We start from the raw sequence: 18292 nt of genomic DNA on the forward strand, positions 1-18292 counted from the left end.
TGCAAATGGGCAATCAGTACCGTACCTTGGGTACATTGAATTAAATATTACATTTCCACCTGAGGTTTTTGGTTCCTCCATTGTGGTTGATACACTTGGTTCCTGACCTAAACCAAGCTCAACCACTGATTCTTGTGGGTACCAACACCCTTGATTCTGCTTATGACAAATATTGTGAAAATCACCCAACCCAGGCTTTCCGACCTGGCGCCTCTGGTAATCAGGCTGCCATCAAAGTACTCCAACATCGCCACTACCGGAGATCAGATGGTGGGAATGGAAACCTGTCCCTAGATAACCCCTGCGTTATCTCTGCTGGTGAAACCACAGTCCTTGATGGATGTCTGGCCACACAATCACTGCAGAGGGGGAAGGCAGTTGTTATTGAGCACCCTGTTTCATGTGCTCTCCCAGGTGGTCTCATCGTACAGTCCTGCCTTGTAGACCTACCTGTGCGACAGCCATGTGTAGCGGCTGACTCGAGCTGAGCGAGAGTTGGAGATGTGGCATGGCTTCTTAACCCAAGCGCGGAGTGACTGACGCCGGGTTGAGTGAGCACGCTGTTTAATCTAGGAGCCGGGTGCACAGCGGTATGAAGAAACAGCTGAGCATGGCGGTTCCCACAGCACAGGGCTGACTTCTAAGAGTTGTCAGGCCTCTTAGATCTGACCGATCTGGTTTGCTTAGGCTGAGTGATCTGAGACGATCTGGTCTGGACTCTGAGTTCGGTTCGGTGAGAACGATGACTGAGTGATTCGGCATTGTGCGGCACTTCCTTAAGTAGACTTGACGGGTGACGTGAACCGGAAGACCGGCGCTGGGGATGTTGGGTAATGGAGTTCGGATGGTCTGAGCGGCTCTGCAGTTTCTCCCTTGAGGAGGTCGATGGTTGTGAGGGAGACTGCGTGACAGGACCCCCCACCCGAGGGACTGCCCCAGAAGTCCCAGAGCGGCGAGCCCAGAAGTCTGTGATGAGAGAGGGGTCCCGGATCACCCTCGGCGGCTCCCAGGAGCGTTCCTCCGGCCCGTAATCCGCCCAGTCCACCAGGTATTGCCAACCCCTGCCACGGCGATGAGCATCCAGCAGGCGGCGCACACAAAAACACCATCCTCGCCAACCCCAAGAGGCGGCGGTTCGGGGTCCGGAGGGGGAGCGAGAGGAGACGTTTGTACCGGCCTCAGCTGGGAGACGTGGAAGACGGGGTGAACCTTGAGAGGCTTGGGCAGGCGGATGCAATATGCCACAGGGTTAATGACCCTCTCCACAGGGTAAGGACCCAGAAACCGTGGGCTGAGCTTCCTGGAGCCAGCGGGCAGACACATGTTATGGGTAGACACCCATACGTTATTGCCGGGCTGAAAAGTCGTGCCTGTTCGATGGTGGCATTTATGCTGGCGAGCATACTCGATGTTGGCTCGCCTGATGGCCGCCCGAGCACGGATCCAGGCGAGGGGGCAACGTCAAACCAGGGTCCGTGCCGCAGGGACCTCAGTCTCCGGTTCCTGGTGAAGAAACAGAGGGGGCTGGTACCCATAGCACAGCTCAAACGGGGAGTGACTAGTAGCCAAAGAGACGTGGAGGTTATGGGATATCTCCGCCCACAAGAGATGTTTGGGCCATGTGTTTGGTTGGGAAGAGGCGAAGCAGCGTAGGTACCGACCGAGTTGCTGGTTGGCGCGCTCTGTCTGTCCATTGGTTTGGGGGTGGTAGCCAGACGACAGGCTGCTACTGGCACCGACCAGCGTGCAGAAAGCTCTCCAGAACCTGGACATGAACTGGGGCCCCCTGTCGGAAACGATGTCTTGAGGGAAGCCATGGAGACGTACAACCTGCTCCAAGAGGATCTCGGCCGTCTGCTTGGCGGTGGGCAGGCCGGGAAGAGCCACCAGGTGGACCGCTTTGGAAAATCTGTCCACGACGGTTAGGACGGTGTCGAGCTGGTTGACGGGAGGCAACCCCGTAACAAAGTCCAGGCCTATGTGGGACCGTGGCCGGTGTGGAACAGGAAGAGGGTGAAGGTCTCCAGCCGGGGGTTGGTTTGGAGTCTTGGAAAGGGCGCAAGTGAGACAGGCAACCACGTATTCCTGGACATCCTTGGCCATGGAGGGCCACCACAGGGCCCGTCGTAGGAACTGGAGGGTCTCCCCTTGGTGACCAGCCAAGCGAGAGGCATGCCCCCATGCTAGGGCTTCGGACCGGCAGGAGGACGGTACATACAGTCGGTTGGAGGGCGTGCCAGCGGGCGCGGGCTCAGCAGGCAGAGCAGCTCAGACAGCGTCCTCCACCGGCCAGTGAAGGGCCGCGACGAACCTCTGGGCTGGCAAAATGGGTGGCGGTTCCCTGACTGGTGCAGACTGGGCGTGACGGCGGGAAAGGGCGTCCGCCTTCAGATTCTTGGAACCAGGGCGATAAGTCAGGAGGAAGTGGAAAGACTCGAAGAATAGAGCCCAATTGGCTTGGCGGGGATCGAGCTGGCGAGCATTCTGGATGTGGATGAGATTTTGGTGATCTGTCCAGATGGTAAACGGTTCCGGGGCACCCAATAACCACTGCCGCCACTCCTCCAGTGCCCTTTTAATAGCTAGGAGCTCCCTGTCCCCCACTCCGTAATTAGTCTGGGTCGGCGTGAATTTACGGGAGAAATAGGCACAGGGATGAAGCTTGGAGTCCGGGCCGCGTCGAGATAGGACCTCCCCTGCCCCCACCTCAGATGCGTCCACCTCTACGACGAAAGGTTTAGCTGGGTCCAGACGGACTAGGAGGGAAGCAGTTGTGAAATGGTGCACCAGGGTGGGGAATGCCTGTGTGGCCTCAGGGGTGAAACAGAAAGGACGGGTCTGGTTGGTTGTCTTGGTTAGGGCAGTGAGAGGAGCTGCAAAGGAGCTGAAACCGCGAATAAAGCAGCGATAAAAGTTCGAAAATCCTAGGAAGCTTTGAAGCAGCTTCAGGGACGTCGGCTGCGGCCATTGGGCAACCGCCTGGACCTTCTGGGGGTCCATTGAAAAGCCTTGTGATGAGACGACGAACCCCAGGAAGGAGATGGTCTCCTGATGGAAAGCACATTTCTCCAATTTACAATAGAGTCCGTTCTCCAGCAGCCGGGAAAGAATGGCTCGTACGTGTGTGATGTGCTCCTCCAGGGTTCGGGAGAAGATCAGGATGTCGTCGAGGTAAACAAACACCCATCGGCCCAACATGTCCCTCAGAACGTCAGTGATCAGACGTTGGAAAACCGCGGGGCTGTTACACAAGCCAAAGGGCATGACCAAGTACTCCCAATGACCTGTCGGGGTGATGAAGGCGGTCTTCCACTCCTTGCCTTGTTTTATCCTGACCAGGTTGTAGGCACTGCACAGGTCCAACTTGGTGAAGATGGCGGATTGGGACACCACGTCCAGGGCGGTGGTCATCAAGGGCAAGGGGTGACGGTCGCGGACCGTGATTCTGTTCAATCCTCGATAGTCGATGCAGGGTCGGAGACCTCCCTCCTTCTTCTTCACGAAGAAAAACGCGGCAGCTCCGGGCGAGGTGGAAGGTCGGATAAACCCCTGTTGGAGAGCCTCCATTATACAGGTCTCCATGGCCTGGGTCTCCGCCGGGGACAAAGAGTACAGACGGCCCCGGGGTGGAACTGTTCCAAGCAGGAGTTTTATCTCCAGGTCATATTGGCGATGAGGAGGCAGGGTGGTGGTAGGAGTCTTTGAGAAAACCCGGGCCAAGTCATGGTAGCAGGAGGGGATCTGGGAAACGTCGACCTCTGGGTGGTCAGGCTCTGAGTCAGGTCGAGGGGGTACATGGGAGTGACAGGCTGCTCCCCAGGTGAGCACCTGCCCAGATGACCAGGAGATCTGGGGATTGTGGCGTAAAAACCAGGAGTGACCCAGGATCAGGGGGGACAAAGGGGCTGTGATGATCAGGAACCGGAGAGTTTCTGAATGAGGGAGTATGTCCATGCGGAGATCCACAGTCTCCTGGTGGATAGGATAGGGCTGGAGAGGAGTGCCATCCACGGAGGTAACGGGGATGGTTTGGTGGAGAGTGGACAGGGGAATGTGAAGACGGGTGGCTAGATCTTTGTCCATAAAACAGTCCGCCGCTCCCGAATCCAGGAGCGCCTCCAGCTCGACGGGCCCCTGGGTGAGATGGAGAGTCACTGGGAGCAAGGTGCGGGTCGAGGGGATACCGGTTACTCCAAGCAGGACCCCTCTGCTGCTGCCTACTTGGAGTTTGCGTTTCCCGGCCGGGAGGGACAGGTGAAGCGCCGATGGCCAGGTGCGCCACAATACGTGCATAACCCCTCCTTATAGTGTCCCTCTCTCTCCTCTGGGTTCAGGTGTCCCAGTTGCCTGGGTTCGTCTGGGAACGGGCTGACTGAACGGGACGGAGTGGTGGTCGTCGTTGCTGCAGGTTCAGCGGGCCGACGCGTAAACAGGCGTAAGTCCATCTGGAGAGCGAGGTCGGCCGCCTTGTCCAGGGTCCCGGGGGTCTCTCGTCTGATCATCCCATCTCTGATACGGGAGGAGAGCCCCTCTAGAAAGATGGCTTTTAGCGCGTCATCCCCCCATCTCAGCTTGGCCGCCATGGTTCAGAACTGAGACGTGTACTGGGCTGCTGTCTGGTTCCCTTGTCGGAGCTGGAGGAGCTGAGCCTCCGTTGACGCCTCGCCACTGGGGGGAACAAAAGTCCTCCTGAGTTCATTCACGAATATGTCATAGTCATTACAGGCCTCCGATCTTTTGTTGTACATTGCTGCTGCCCATTCCTGAGCTCGGCCGGTGATGAGGGAGGTGAGCAGCGCCACCCGGGAGCGAGGTGTGGCATAGCGGTGTGGTTGACATTCAAACGTCATGGCTAGCGTGGCTAATAGTCCTTCAGGAGAGCCATGCGTGCCGTCCCATTTATCCGGGAGACTGAGGATGGGCAAGTCCCGTTCTCTGGAGGTCTGCTGCTGCTGCGCAGCGGAGAGCTGGAGAACGACTGTGGCGATGGAATCCACCTTGGCAGCGAGGCGTTCCACCATGATTTCCATCTGGTTCATCTGCAATCGCAGGGTTTCGAACTCCGCTGGGTTAATTCCTGACTCAGTCATCCTGTAGCGGCTGACTCAAGCTGAGCGAGAGTTGGAGATGTGGCGTGGCTTCTTAACCCAAGCGCGGAGTGACTGACGCCGGGTTGAGTGAGCACGCTGTTTAATCTAGGAGCCGGGTGCGCAGCGGTATGAAGAAACAGCTGAGCACGGCGGTTCCTACAGCACAGGGCTGACTTCTAAGAGTTGTCAGGCCTCTTAGATCTGACCGATCTGGTTTGCATAGGCTGAGTGATCTGAGACGATCTGGTCTGGACTAGGGGTTGTACGAACTAGTCGACTAGTCGACTTCACGGCTCTGTAGTGACTTTTTATGCCTGTCATCAACTAGTCGCTGTCACGTGATAATGACTGACAAGATGCAGTCCTCGGAAAAGACAGCAGGCGATGAGCCCCTGCGCGTCTGGATCGAGGTGGAGGCGACGCGCTGTGCGGTACTGACACCGGCGGTAAAACGGACATTTAACCAAACTGTGGCGTTTTCCCTCTTGCAATTTAACCTTCCCCTCACCCCCATCCTAATCTTAACCAGTTTGCGCATGCAAAGCTCTGATCGTTGACGTGCGCTCCAGACATTGCGTCCTGAGCACCGCCATATCAGGTGTCACCACCTCAAAAACAAATTAAACACGCGATCGTTCATGTCGGCTCATTTCCTTTCATGTTTTCTGTCTGTTATTTGTGCCTGATGCGCTTTGCTGCTGCGGAGCGAGGCGCATCAGCTGTTGTCCTCCGGTGACGCATCCCCAAGATTCCACTATCTCCACTCCGCAGCAAAAACGGTCCAGTTGTAGTCGGCCGGCGAGCAGCGGCACTCCACTGTTTTTGCGGTCGGTAGATCTTTTAGAACTGCAGTTCAAAGGTAACTCATAAGGTGAATATATTTGAACCCAGGTAGCAGTTTTTGTTTAGGGATTGAGAGGAGATGCAGGAAGATAATAAACAGACAGGACAGAAAAATAGTCAAATAAAAACAAGTTAGTTTTTGTACCTGGTGGTTGCAACAAACAGACACCACTGAAGGTAATCAGAAGTGAGGAACAGAAAATGAAATAATTATTTTAATGTTTAGAGCAGCAGGAACTCCGAGAGGCTGCAGGCGCATCAGTGAGTTTGCGGCCGCTGCGCAGGGGGAGGGGGGAGAGGACTGAAGTAGGATGCAGAAACTACTGTTGTTAAAAGAGATGTGTTAACTTAGCAAATGTGGGCGCAATTTTAATTGTCAAAAACTCCAGCGAACCTACCGACCGACCCCCCCCCCCGCCCCGCCGCCGCTTCCGGCGTATGACGTCATCAACGACTAGTCGAAGTCGACTCGACTTTCATTACTTGACTGTCGACTTTTAAAAAAATAAAGTCGTGCAGGCCCTAGTCTGGACTCTGAGTTTGGTTCGGTGAGAACGATGACTAAGTGATTCGGCGTTGTGTGGCACTTCCTTAAGTAGACTTGGCGGGTGACGTGAACCGGAAGACCGGCGCTGGGGATGTTGGGTAATGGAGTTCGGATGGTCTGAGCGGCTCTGCGGTTCCTCCCTTGAGGAGGTCGATGGTTGTGAGGGAGACTGCGTGACACCATGCTGTCTGCCAGTCCTCATCACTAATGAGTCTGATCATGCTATTACCATCCCTGCAAAAACAGTTATCGCTGATGTGAGTGCTTTTCAGACAGTTCACTCCTTGGAACAAAGCGTTTCTCATGTTCAATCAGCCAACACCCTTTTGCAGCTGCAATATGATTTGGGGGATTCTCCTTTACACCCGTCTTGGAAGAAGCGCATAGTTGATCAACTTAACAACATTCCTGAAGTCTTTTCTAAGCATGACTTAGATTTTGGGTGGACAGATAAAGTAAAACATCGTATAAAGCTGTCTGATCCTTAGCCATTAAAGCAGAGGCCCATGCCAGTTCACCCACAGGATGTGGATATCGTGAGAAAGCATCTTCAGGAGCTGTTGGAAACTGAAGTCATAAGAGTCTGAATCACCTTTTGCTTCCCCAATTGTGGTCGTGCACAAGAAAGATGGAGGGGTGTGGTTGTGCATAGATTATCGGAAATTGAACCTACAAACGATCAATGTTGTCATTATTATGATGAAGATGAACAAAACAACAGGAGTCTCCTCCTCAGCTCAGATCAACTCCATGATGCAGGTATCTGGCTGGAACAGGTGAGCATCACAGTAAACCAGTGGAGCAAACTGAGCTTTAAATATGTTGGTTTTATGCTCGTTTTCTGCTCCAAAACATGAAAGTTAACAGGTGAGATATCGCATTTTCATTTAAGATAAAATGATATTTGTATTTTGTTGTTGGCCCGTGAGAAAAGATTTAACCTACAGTAAACAGGAAGTGGAAAGCCTGCAGATAGATGAATAGAATAGAAAATCCCTTTATTGTTCCTCAGTGGGGAAAGCTAGATGTCACAGCAGCGATGACACGTATTACAGAAGAAAAAAAGGAGAATAAAAATAAGAAAAATGAATAAACAAGAAAACATAAATCCTGAATAGATTTTAAAAATGCTGATTATACCACAAGTAATGAATACCACTGATGCCTTTTATTTAAAACTGACTTGCTCGTGTGTAATTTGGTTATTCCACATTCAGTGTTAATGCAGAAATAAGTTTGTTTCCAAATTTAAAGGTTCAAAATTGCATATATGTTGATAAAGAAAATGTGCAAATTTGCCATCACTTTTTCAAAAAATATTAAGTTTGGCCCTCGACTCCGTCCCAGAGTTTCATTTCGGCCCCGTGTGAATTTGAGTTTGACACCCCTGATTTACATGATTATTATTATATCCTTTTTTTGTTAGTAAATACGTTCATTCTGGAAAGTAAAGTCTGATTGCGTTTTATTCATGCACTTTGGCTCTGAGGACAGACCTAATATTCATTGCCTGGCCTAGAGTGGGTTACATATGTAATTCCATTGTTCGTTTTTGTATTATTTTTGTCTGCTTGTACTGCTGTAAAGCACACTGAGTTGACAGTGTAGGAAATCTGTTCTATAAATAAAGCTGTCTTGTCTTGACAAATCGCTCTTCATGAAGAAAAGGAAGAAAAAAATCAACATTTTTATCGTTAGGTTTTGTAGTTAGTAGAATGCAGACAGTAACTTCATCCATATGAAGTTTATTACAGCAGGAGAAACAAGCACAACCCTCAGCAGAACTTCCCCTGAACACTACACCTCTCTCTATATATATTAGCAGTGCTCTGCTGCTACCTAGTGTTCAGTTCAGTACACAACATTTACACCATTTACCCTTCATCAATAACACATATACTAATATTTACACATAACAAATCCCACAATAGTTACCTTAATAATGAGACTTAAGTAATGAAACAGACCTTGTGGTTACAGAGGTGCACTCATTAAAGTGTGGGTTGATCATCTGTGCCTCAATAACTTGCTCGTGCACAAATTGTCTTGAATGATTAAAATGTGATTAATCAAGACTAACAGTCTCCACGTGCTATTGGATAACCAACAACGTACGGATGTCAGTCAACGGGGAAGTCCGCCATCCACGGTCGAAGGAGGACTTTTTCACTCGTAGCTCTCCGCTTCAGCTCAAACTGTACGACTTCCTCGCAGGGCAGATCTCACGAGTCACGTGCTCACACTGTACGACCCAGTTCTCGGATGCGACCTGACTGCTCACACTGTACGTCTGGTAGCAACACATCAGCCCTAAAATATGCTAAAAGTAGCAGTTTTTACTCAACACGTCAGACTTTTTGTCTTGTTTTGCCTGTTGTCCTTCGGGAGTGCTGCAGGAGGACACACAGGGATTTATGTGGGTTGGATGAGGAAAACGAAATAAAGAAAGTAAATCTGTGTTTTGTGATCAGTTTAATTTGACATGAACACGAGAATCACGCTTTCTTGACAATCTCTCAGCGCCGCTTCAACAGTGCGATACCCTCACGAGGGACAAGCAAAATATTAAACACGCCAGAAGTCCGTGCGAGCTCCCGATTGCTGATCGGTAGCTGGTCATGTGGTGTTAATCGCCTCTCGTAACCCCCTGTACACTACATGACGCTCAGCTCAAAACTCGCCCCGATCTCGTGGATTCTCGCACGAGTGGAAAATCGGCTCAAAAAAGTGAAAAAGTCGCACAGTGTCTGTTCCGCAGCACCCCTCCTCCGTTGCTTTAAATGTGCATCCTTTAAAGGATGTTCTTCATGCAGGCTGAACATGAAATAGTCTCCTACACCTACCTCCTGCATTAGCTTCTGATAGAAAACAGGCTGAAGACTAGTCTGGCACGCTGAGGCTCTAATGCAGCATGGCTGGACTTCTGGACACCATCTAGAGGTGGAAAAATATACTCCACCTTAAACCCATCTCCCTACTTCCATGATTACAGCTGGAAGCAATGCCTCTTGTTTGTGAACCTCTAGCTGGCCAACAGAACTAAAACATTGTTTCATAATATTATTCTCATGTTTGAGTTGTTTATTCATAATAAAGACTTACTTGGTCATAAGAAAAATCGCCAACTCTGCATCTGACTGGGAAAGTCTGCAAGCGCTTGCACACTCTTCGATTGCAACCTTATATAATCAGATGTCTATCCTGTTGACTGATGCTGAGTGGTGCTCAGTTCAAATTGCGTGGGGCTCTACAGCACATGGGGAGGGCTTAGGCCAAAATTAAAGTATTGCCTAGATTATATCCCAGAACAGGGTAACACTATCACTTTTATGGATTTCTAAAAAATCCTACACCGTTCCTCAAAAGGGAAAAAGTCCAGGGTCCTCATTTATAAAGCTTGCTTATGCACAAGACGGGGTCGGAAAACTGCGTAAGCATCTTTCCACGTAAACTTTGGGATTTATAAAAGAAAATGTAGCGGAAAAATGTGCGTAACTTTAAGTTGACTAAGGACCTGGCTTACGCACATTTTGGACATGGAGAACACCTGCAGTGCTGCTGCTGAGAAGGATACAAGGCACTGTGAATTGACCATTTATGGCAGAAAGTGGGCGTGTTGAGGGCAGGATGTGATCAAAAAACACCTGAGCACATTCCTAGATAGTTTCTGATTTATAAAGCTGAGTTTGCGTGAAGCTGTGCGTACTCCATATTTTATAGGCCAACTTGGCGTAAGTACTTTTTTTGCTGAGCATAAGTACGGTTTTAGTAAGGATTCTATGCAATGTTTTATAAATGAGACCCCAGGTCACTGCTTCAAGCCTCCTCTGGATTTTTGTTTTAAGTCATATCAAACAATGTTTGTGCAGCCTCACATCATTTCAGCAGATTACAAAGAACTTCAGTCTTGTCACGAAAGACAACATGAAGCTTTACTGCCTCACGAATCCATGCACCCCGACAAAAGGAGCCAAAACAAATCTGGAAACAAGCTTGTTTCCTATCTGATAAGCCCGTGCATCACTTTTGCCCTTGGTACTGCCTCCTTTTACAAAGCCAGTTTTCCAGCTGTTCTCCTAACATGGGAAAAGTGGCAGCAGGTTCTAAAATGATGTTTTGAGTGGTCTGACGTGATCCACGTTGTTGAATAGTAATTATGAGGGAATATTAAAAACAAACCCCGTGAATTTGTATCGTTCATATTTCTGACTGAAAGAAGCCTGAACACAGCTGAGAATGTTGCTAACAAACCTTAAAACTAAACATTTTGATAGCGTTCTAATCCAGTCTTCTGTAAAAATACCAGACAACACCTCAACATGAATGATTCCAACCTTTGTTCTGTCGTTTTTCTCCCCAGCAACATGGCCAATGCTCTGGCCAATGCCATCTGTGAGCGCTGCAAGAGTGGCTTCGCCCCAGCAGAAAAGATAGTGAACAGCAATGGAGAGCTTTATCATGAGCAGTGCTTCGTCTGTGCTCAGTGCTTCCAGCAGTTCCCAGAGGGACTCTTTTACGAGGTAACATTTTAATAAATGCTATTAAAAGCTGTAGAAATGGCTCAGCATCATGCATAGTGTGTAATAAACGCTTTGTGGATAAAACAGAATGTTTGGTCAGCTTAAAGAAATCAACGATAGGCTTTTTTTTAGTAGAAAGATCTCTGAAAAGTTGCTTGAAATGTGCATCCTTTAAAGGATGTTCTTCATGCAGGTTGAGCATGAAAATAGTCTCCTACACCTATCTCCTGCAGTAGCTTCTGATAGAAAACAGACGGTGAAACTCTAGGATTAGAAAATCCTGACAGATCCCCTCCAGGCTCTCTAGGTTTCCCTCACATTTTCCCTTTTCACCTATTTTCATTAGTCTTCTGTTAAGTGTTTTATCTAGTCTGTTTTCTCCCTCTAGTTCATTTTGCACCCTTCCCCATTTTTAGGTCTGTTTCCTCCCCCGCTCCGTTGTGCTCCTGCTCTGTTTATTGGTCTCACCTGTGCACAATTCCCTAATCACCCAGCCCCTGTGTATGTAACCCTGTCTGCGTCTCAATGTTTTGTCGGTCCATTGCTTGTGTCAGTGTTGTCTCGCCCCCTCTCTTGGTCTCTAGGAGTTTAGGAAAACTCTTGGTCTCTTGTGTTTTGGATATCTCCAGATCAGCTCTTTAAGTGAGCTCTTTGTTCTGTAGGCAGGGGTGGACTGGCCTATCTGGCATTCTGGCACCGTCCCGGTGGGACGCTTAGCCAAGTCGGCTGCTTGCCCAGCTTGGGCCGACACTACTCCACAGTTGGTGATCTGCAGAACATTAGCTACATGGTAACCCGAAGCTAACAGAATTTTTCCAGGCGTTTTTAGCAAGAAAACTGCAGTAGAGCGATGACGTGGAAGTTGTTTTACCATGTTAGCATGTAGCTAATGTCCCGCTGATCTCCGCCCGTGGAGAATGAGCTGATCTGGAAGGCCAGGGCTCCCAGTCACAGCGGTCTGGCCCTGCTTGTAATTTAACAGTCCCAGTCCATATTAAATCTCACATTTGGCCTAGAGATGAGTCCGCGGGCGGCAATACCCCCCACCCCCACTGCTCTCCCAATGGGGAGGGCCGACATTTCGTAAAAATGCACATTGATTCAGTATTGAATAATCAGAAACTCTTTCGAGAACCGTCCTTTTTCTGACCTTGAAGCAAAATGAGATGTTTCTCAGAGAAACTGAGGCTCTTAATGCTCATCGAAGGGATTCTAGTTCTGATCAATAAACACCAAAGACAAGTCATGTTGCTATAAATACAGTCATGTGCTTCATTATGATCCAAGAAGGTTGGGAGAGGCTTAACCTTTTAAAGCTACATTACAATCCTGCAGAGTTAAAAATTAAGCTAATTTGACATTTCCCCCTAAAGCCGCTTGAGACGTTGATGTAAAAAAGATGACCTCACAACTGAAATCAAAACAGAGAACCTGCTTTTAAACATCTCAAATCTAATGGTGCTCTTCAGGTTTATGTTAAATTCTTTCAGATTCACCCTCAAAAGCAGCACAGGTAATAAGTTGTTGATGTTCTAAGTACAGGGTTCAAATTATGGGGAAGTTAAGGGGAGCCTGGTTCCCCCAAAAGTCCTGAAATGACACCAAAGGGGAGCCCAAAAAATGATCCAATTTCAATTTATGTTACATTTTTCATTTGGACTCTGTTACCTGGACTTCACCTGGCACCTTTTTCAACCATTAATCAGTCAAAAATCAGCTCCCCCCTCCCCCTGCTCTTACTGGTTCCGAGCGCCCCCAAAGGCCTGTGTGTAGTTTGATCCCTATATGTTCCCTGTATCTTTACTCTGTTGTTCTTGCAGTTTGAAGGCAGGAAGTACTGTGAACACGACTTCCAGATGCTTTTCGCACCTTGCTGCCACCAGTGCGGTGAGTTCATCTGTTTGGTTTACGTGAGGATTAAAACAGATGCTTCTGACAAATAAACCATAAGATTTCCCTGATTTGTTTTCTCATGGTGTAAATATGTGTTCCTCCAGGTGAGTTCATCATTGGCCGTGTGATCAAGGCAATGAACAACAGTTGGCACCCAGACTGTTTCTGCTGTGATCTGTGCCAGGCTGTGCTCGCAGATGTTGGATTTGTTAAAAACGCTGGACGGTTTGTGGTGTATTTACCGTTTTACTGCAGATACTTTTCCAATGACGTCAGCTGATTGTGTTGTGTCATCTCAGGACTAGATTGTGATTCATCTTATCATTTAAAGATATGATTAAAGTTTATTTTTCTGTTTTTGTGCAGAAAATCTTTAGGATTTACTGTAGTCCTAAGGACTTCTTTTTTTAATACCCTCATACAAACAGATTATGTCACAGAATATCCATGCAGCAAGTTTAAACCCCTACTGGTTTGTCTCTCTTGTGTTCCTCCTATCAGGCACTTGTGTCGCCCTTGTCACAATAGGGAGAAAGCTCGGGGGCTGGGGAAGTACATCTGTCAGAAGTGTCACGCCATCATAGAGGAACGGCCTCTGCTGTTCAAGAACGATCCCTATCACCCTGACCACTTCAACTGCACCAACTGCGGGTAAACACACACACACACACACGCTTGCTAAACTAGCACACATAACACAAAACAAGCAAATGCTGAATGCTGCAACTTCACCTAAAGCCCACTAGTTCCCCCTTGTGGATAAATATGTAACTGTTGGTTAAGCATCAGCTGACTAAAATTGTGACAGCAGATTTATTTGTGATTAAATCCGAAGTTTGCAGCAGTGTTACCTGCGTAAATTACACCTGCAGAAAGGAGCTGACAGCTGATGCCAGGGAGCTGAAGGGGGAGCTCTACTGTCTGCCCTGCCACGACAAGATGGGCGTCCCTATCTGCGGGGCCTGCAGGAGACCGATTGAGGGCCGTGTGGTCAATGCCATGGGCAAGCAGTGGCACGTTGAGGTGTGTTTTATTCCTGTATATTTGCTGCTAAGCAGAGCTCATTTAAACATTTAGCCCTACAAGTTTGGAGTGTACCAAGTTCATGTCAGAAATGCGATTTAAGACAACAGTATTTCTTTGTTTTTCCAGTTTTCTTGCATGTTCTAGATTTATTTCCATTTTAAGTGAAGCACTGAATCTTTTCCACATTATGTTTTACTGTTGTTGTTCCTGTGGTACTCACAACATTTTACAATAGATTATATCAATCCCTTTGTTTTAGTTGTTACTCATTTTATTTCTAACATTTTATCATTTTAAAACAAGATGCTATTTCTGTTAACTTGTACTTTTCATGGCTTCATCTCTCCAGGTTCGTTCAGTTTTTTCATGTTGTTTCGTCGCCTTTATTTACGTTTTTTACCCTTTAAAGCCAGTTTTCCTGTCTCCCCCTCCACTCGCAGCATCATGTGTGCACCGTGTGTGAGCGTCCCTTTCAGGGCCACCCGTTTTATGAGCGCGGCGGCCGTGCTTATTGTGAGAGACACTTTGATATGGTGAGGAGATAAAAGATCCGCCTGAATGTTGCTGCTGCTCGTCTCCCTGCCTGACTACAGTCCACGGCCTCCATACACGGATCCCACCCTAAAATAATGAATGCTGACATCAGATTGTTGCTGTCTCTGTATGGAGGCAGCTTTAGGACATCTGATCTGGTTGTGCTCTGGTTTGAATCTGTCCAAGCCAGAAGAGGTCCTCGGGCTTTAATGGTATTGTGTTTGTTGAGATAGTGACTGACGGCTGTGCTAACAGTGTGTGCTTGGCTTTTGGTTTGCTTGCAGCATTTTGTGTGTGCTAAATGTGAGAAACCCTTCTTGGGACACCGTCACTACGAGCGAAAGGGCCTGGCCTACTGCGAAACACATTACAACCAGGTAACACACTCTCAAAGGGGGTATTTTCTATTTAGAAGGACTAATATTCCTGGTGGGATAAGATATTTGGTCTGTTCCTATGTGATTTGCCGAGTTCAAACCGGCTTGCATGTACGAATGTAATTTTTTATGTGACAGATCATTTAAAGAGCAAGTCACCCCCAAATCAACCTTTTTTTTCCTTGGAAACTTCATAAATGAGTGTCTAATCATGCTGTAGACATGTGTAGTCGATAATTTGGCACTTTAGTGCATCTGAGTTCAAATTTAAATATTCTGCCTGAAACTGTCAGTGTTAAGCCCTCTTCAGGTAAAAACTCTGCACTACATTTGAATTTAAATTTGCCGTTGTTATTGGCTAAGAGGTACCCTGTGACGTTAGCTGGTACATTATGACGTCACAATGTCTCTGTGAGCCTGTGTGTGTATTTGTTAGCCGCTCCACCCTCTTGTTCTGCCAGGCAACACCACCTTGTGGTGCATTTTTCAAACAGGAAATGGAAATGGAGTAAGACTCTGGTAGGGGTGACTTGGTCTTTAAAAGGCATCATTTACATGGATGTGACTGTACCACATCTAATGTATTTGCAGTGAAGTGTGTTACTTCAGTATAAATGATCCATGCTTGTCTGATGCAATCAAGACTCATGACTGGTGTGCTCCTGCATTACTAATAGTCTGTTTCTCTCCCCGCATCACTCAGCTGTTCGGAGATGTTTGCTACCACTGCAATCGTGTCATCGAAGGAGATGGTGAGAAACCTCGTTATTGATAGATGAAGATAAAGTGAATAGTAGCGTCTTGTACTTGTGATTTTTTCAGAAAAAGAGAGCCTCTTTATTGTTCTCATGTGTTCTTCTGTGTTATTTTTAGTGGTGTCTGCCCTGAACAAGGCTTGGTGTGTTAACTGTTTTGCCTGCTCCACCTGTAACACCAAGCTCACCCTGAAGTAAGTTACAGCGACACGAACAGACCCAACGTGCATCGTACTAATTTATCATTTATTTTCATAAAATAGTCATAGTGAAAATATATTGTTAGTCTCCATTTTTGAATTATTTATTACTCCTGGAACTCATCAGACCCTCCAAATGGTGTTTCATTACCTACATCCTCTTTTTCTGTCCACCTCTTTGCATTAAATATTCTCTGTAAAGCATCATCTTCATCCTGCGCTGCCACGCATCTCCTCACCAGCTACTGTTTCCTGATTCTGACACTTTTTGTTCCTGTTAACTTTGTTGTTCAATCTTGTTTTTCTTCAAATTTCCTAACTTTCTCTTATTATGAACTTTCTGTTTCCTGCACCTCCTCTCCATCTATCCTTCCTCCTCTCTCACCTCCCACCATCACCCTGTCCTCCCTGCTTTGTAAGGGAAAAGTTTGTGGAGGTGGACCTGAAGCCAGTGTGTAAACACTGCTATGAGCGCCTCCCAGAAGACATGAAGCGCCGGCTGGTTAAGCGTGAACGTGATTCAAGAGAGAAGAAGAAGAAACCACTGATCCCCATGTGTCTGTGACCTTCTGTTTTCCCTTCTGTCCTCGCTTCAACTGTCCTTCCTTTGGTCAGTTGCAACTCTTTTCTCTGCCTTTTTGTGCGTTTGTTCAACATTTTATCCTGCTGCAACCCTACTGGAACACATCCGTCCCTCAGATTCAGCAGGTAACAAATCCGAACACGCTGAAGTGACCAAACGCTAATGAGATCTTCACCTCGGAGCAGGAAATGGAAATCAGGATTTAGACGGGCTCTTGCTATGCAAACAGGAAAATCAGATTGATGTCATGGTGAAGAGAAAGCTTTGTTTCTTGTGTTTCCCACTTTGTTTGGTTTAAGGAGAAAAGCGTAATCTCATCCGGCAGCTCAGTTGAACTAATCCCAAGTTTCCTCTGGAGGTGACGCCTGGCCCAGTCCTGGCCGAGCGGTCTCACTTTCAGAGGGAATGTCACTAAGCAGCAGGGGAAAGGATTTAGAGTGTTTCCCAGCATTTGCAAAGAAATTAAAAATCGTATTATTGATGTACAGCAGTGGTGCAAAAAGTGGGTATGCTGTGTATTCGACGCAAAGGGTCGCTATGCTGGAGGGGGCACCAAAGCGATGATGAAAAACTAGTTTTAGTCTGCATTTCCTGTGAGTAACAACAGGTGTATTTCTGGCCATTTGTGTTTCTGCAGATTAAATATGGTGGTTGAATGTTTTCCACCCCTTACCTATCAGTGCTGCAGCATCCTTGTGGTGGGCTGAAATAACCGGCACAATGTGTTTTCTTAGATCTGCTGCTCTTCTCGCATTTATTGATGAAGATGGATACCTCGTAGATCTAGTGTGGAAAATGGATTCAAATTTCTAAATTGGATTTATTGGGAATACTCAAATACATGTCTTTCAGGACAGAAATAAAAAAACTCATTTGAACAGCTTTCTTGTTTAAAGCTGTTCTGCTAACTTGGCCAACAAAAAGAACAAAACCAGGGATGCTCATATGGGTACTGTAGTATCCTCTTCATTTTATCATTTAAGACGTTTGGCTAAAGTAAAGCCATTTTTATCTAGACGTGACCTTGAGACTGTAGTTCATGCTTTTATTACCTCACGACTCGACTATTGCAATTATGTTTTATTTGGTGTAAGTAAGGGTGCTGTAACCCGGCTGCAGCTTGTCCAGAATGCTGCAGCAAGATTCTTGGACAACAAAAGGAAGCATCAACACGTGACACCAATGTTGGCTGCTCTCCACTGGTTACCTGTTGATTTTAGAATTCGTTTTAAGTTCTTTTAATGGTGTTTAAGGCGCTGAACGGTGTGGCTCCAGCCTATTTGGGAGAGTTGCTGCAGCCATATGCTCCGGCCCGGTCACTCCACTCTGAGAACCAGCTGCTGCTTGTGGCTCCTAAGGCCAGGTTAAAGTTAAGAGGGGACAGGGCGTTCTCTGTTGCGGGTTCAAAACTGTGGAACGCACTGCCCCTAACTATTAGGGACTCTCCATCAGTAGCAGTTTTTAAAATGAGGCTGAAAACCTACTTTTATGATCTGGCTTTTAATTCTGTGGGTTAGCAATTGTTAATGTTTTATATTTTGTAATTCTCATTTGTGGTTTTAATTATGTCTGTAGCACTATGTGTTTTATTGTTTTACTCTTTTGTTGTACAGCACCTTGGTGGCATGCTCATGACTGTAAGGTGCTTTATAAAAAAAAGGCTGAGTTGAGTTGAGGGGCCTGGCTTCTGGCCTAGAGTGACTGGATTTATTGCAGCCGTGAATAAACTGGTGACTCAGTGATGTCTCATTTCCAATCTACAACTGGTTATGTTTCCTCCACAGGAACAAGTTTGTGGAGTTTGACATGAAGCCGGTGTGTAAGAAATGCTACGAGAAGTTCCCCTTGGAGCTGAAGAAGAGGCTGAAGAAGCTCTCTGAAGCTGCTGCTCGGAAGTGAGCGTGCAGCTGAAGGAGATGAAACA

The 18292-nt window shown here is 47.4% G+C and overlaps 1 protein-coding gene across 6 annotated transcripts in view; it reads left to right on the forward strand.

Moving 5' to 3' along the window:
* LOC107395588 (LIM and senescent cell antigen-like-containing domain protein 1) overlaps positions 1-18292 on the forward strand; it is a 50953-nt gene extending 32661 nt beyond the window's left edge. For 3 of the 6 annotated variants that reach the window (XM_070552893.1, XM_054736061.2, XM_015974998.3), the window contains exons 2-11: positions 10841-11000; positions 12821-12887; positions 12998-13118; positions 13395-13544; positions 13766-13916; positions 14738-14830; positions 15534-15582; positions 15704-15779; positions 16206-16395; positions 18153-18292. In XM_070552893.1, the coding sequence (XP_070408994.1) occupies positions 10841-11000; positions 12821-12887; positions 12998-13118; positions 13395-13544; positions 13766-13916; positions 14738-14830; positions 15534-15582; positions 15704-15779; positions 16206-16350 (1012 nt within the window). In that variant the 3' untranslated portion in view covers positions 16351-16395; positions 18153-18292. Of the gene's footprint in view, positions 1-10840; positions 11001-12820; positions 12888-12997; positions 13119-13394; positions 13545-13765; positions 13917-14359; positions 14453-14737; positions 14831-15533; positions 15583-15703; positions 15780-16205; positions 16494-18152 lie in introns of all 6 variants that reach the window. The other 3 variants (XR_008560394.2, XM_015975000.3, XM_015974999.3) reach the window with 3 other exon arrangements.

The sequence above is a fragment of the Nothobranchius furzeri genome, chromosome 7 (assembly GCF_043380555.1).
Source record: "Nothobranchius furzeri strain GRZ-AD chromosome 7, NfurGRZ-RIMD1, whole genome shotgun sequence".
NCBI lineage: Eukaryota > Metazoa > Chordata > Actinopteri > Cyprinodontiformes > Nothobranchiidae > Nothobranchius > Nothobranchius furzeri.